The 2,118-nt window shown below is 46.2% G+C and overlaps 1 protein-coding gene across 1 annotated transcript; it reads left to right on the top strand.

Moving 5' to 3' along the window:
- Window positions 1-376: 376 nt before the first annotated feature.
- LOC130116460 (paraneoplastic antigen Ma1 homolog) lies at window positions 377-1,219 on the top strand. The gene is made up of 2 exons (XM_056284366.1): window positions 377-502; window positions 596-1,219. The coding sequence occupies exons 1-2, from the start codon at window positions 377-379 to the stop codon at window positions 1,217-1,219; spliced, it is 750 nt and encodes a 249-aa protein (XP_056140341.1).
- The last annotated feature ends 899 nt before the right edge of the window (window positions 1,220-2,118 follow it).

Below are 2,118 nucleotides of genomic sequence, written 5' to 3'. Positions count from 1 at the left end.
GTAGCTACAACGTACTTTTCGGTACACTATTTACCAATAAGTGTTGTGGTAAATAAGACATTTTATTTCAACAATAAGTACATATTTCAGTTACTTATCTTCTTGTTTTTTCTAATTACTTATAATGTTTTCATAAGGTAAATGCTTAACAAGGTTAAAGGTTGCTCATTTAGTGGGAATAAGTCTAACTCATGAAAGTAAGGTTAATTAGTTAAAAGAACCTAGGGCCCTGCCCTCGACATTAATTGGGTAAAAGGGGCTACATAGAATGGATGCCCCGCTGGGATAGTTTGGGTTTCCAACTAAATACATAGTAGTACCAGTTAAAAACAAAACAAATTAAAGTTGCACATAGGGAAAACTTTTAATGGGGAAAATGGAAAGCCAAACTACGGAGCTTAAGAACTGGTGCTGTGGTGAGGTTTTAGCTGAGGCTCATGCACTTATGGTCCTCATTCCCGAAGATGTGGACATCACTAAAATTGAAGACACCCTGCAGACAGTCTGGGTCGCGTGCGTGTCAGAGGTAGGATTTTCAAAATGCGGCGCAACCGGTTTATTATGATCCTGTGTGAATGTCGGGAAAATTTAAAAGAAAGAGAATGTTCCTCTTGAAGTGCTGCCACCTGATGGTAAAGAGGCGTGGCCTATCGTCATAGTAGGCGAAGCCCCACCTGCACCTGTGGATGATTTCAATGAGAAGTTAGCAGGACTGCTGCTGGCCGAAGGTAAAACGGGGGACGACCTCCAGAGCATATTCTCTATTCCAGACTCTCCCACTAGCCCAACAGAGTCCATCCTGCGTGCACTTAGTGAGTTGCTTGACAAGACAAAGCCCCCTAGTGAGCATGGTGATTATCGCCGCCTACGTCTTCTCTCCAGAACCCTGCCCACTCCAGCAGGTGAGGAACAATTTGAACACTGGTTAGAGCAAGCACGGCCTATTGTTGAAGAGAGTGCCTGCTCTCTTAAGGAGAAAAGGGGGAGACTGATGGAAAGACTCAAAGGCTCAGCACAGGGAATAGTTAAATCAGCACAAGCCAGCAATCCTGATGTTAGCCCTGAACAGTGCCTGGAAGCACTTGAGCATGCTTTTGGGACTGCAGAGTCTGAAGATGACCTATCCTTTGCGTTCCGCTTAATGCAGCAGCAGTCAGGTGAGAAGCTCTCTGACTTCCTGAGGCGTCTGGAGCAGTCGCTGGATAAAGTGGTTCAGTGAGGTGGTCTTCTGCCTGGGCATGTGATTAAAGTGCGGGTAGAGCAATTGTTGAGAGGGGCTGTTGCCTCTGACTTGAAGTTCGTTCATCTCCGACTAAGAGAGAGGAAAGAAGAGCCGCCAACCTTTCTTCAGCTGTTGAAGGAGATATGCACAGAGGAGGAACATGAGGCCTCAAGGAAAAGCTCAGCCCTGTTGTACAGTGCGTACATGCGAAGCAGGAGGTCGATGTAAAACAGGCAGAAATTCAGAGCTTGAAATCAGAAATAAAAGAGCTCAAGAACTTAATTGCTGCTGTGGTGACTAAGCCAGACCAAGCCATGCAGGGATGTGCTGAGAAAACACCCATCAACGCATCTCCGCACAGTGAGCCCTGTCTTGACTCTGACTTGACAGCGTTGAAGAAGCAAATGAAGCGACTACAACAAAAATTTACCAGACAGGTAACAGAAACAGGGACTTCGGCTACAGTCTCAACAGTGGAAGCTTCAAAACCCGTCTTCAGTTTCCCCCGAATATCATCAAAAGGTGCAGAGGAGAACTTCTGTTATCGTTGTGGGGAGAGTGGGCATTTTGCAGGGAAGTGCCAAAACCCAAAAAATCAGGCTAAGGTTATCAAGAGACTAATTCAGGTCCTGAAAGTTTCAAAGAACAAGCAGCAGACAGGTGATGCCACAGCTGGTGACATAAACTGTGGTGTGAAAAAGAGTGCAGTTGTAATGCAGGGGAGTCCATGTATCCCTGAAGGTTTGGTCGGGCCACCTAGCCTTGTACAGTTGAAAGTAAATGGGCAACGCTGCACCACCCTGCTCGACAGTGGCTCACAGGTGACCATTATCTTTGAACCCTGGTATCAGAAATACTTGTCTGATATCCCCACTCAACCTGTCTCCAGCCTGGCC

This window comes from Lampris incognitus, chromosome 8, assembly GCF_029633865.1.
Source record: "Lampris incognitus isolate fLamInc1 chromosome 8, fLamInc1.hap2, whole genome shotgun sequence".
Lineage (NCBI taxonomy): Eukaryota > Metazoa > Chordata > Actinopteri > Lampriformes > Lampridae > Lampris > Lampris incognitus.
The sequence above is the reverse complement of the archived record's forward strand: the minus strand, read 5'-3'. Positions and strand labels throughout refer to the sequence as shown.

Bases quoted from the DNA above. Each gene is read 5' to 3' on its own strand.
- LOC130116460 (XM_056284366.1), top strand. From the start codon at position 377: ATGGAAAGCCAAACTACGGAGCTTAAGAACTGGTGCTGTGGTGAGGTT. The intron at 503-595 runs GTCTGGGTCGCG...AAAATTTAAAAG, and splicing joins TTGAAGACACCCTGCAGACA to AAAGAGAATGTTCCTCTTGA.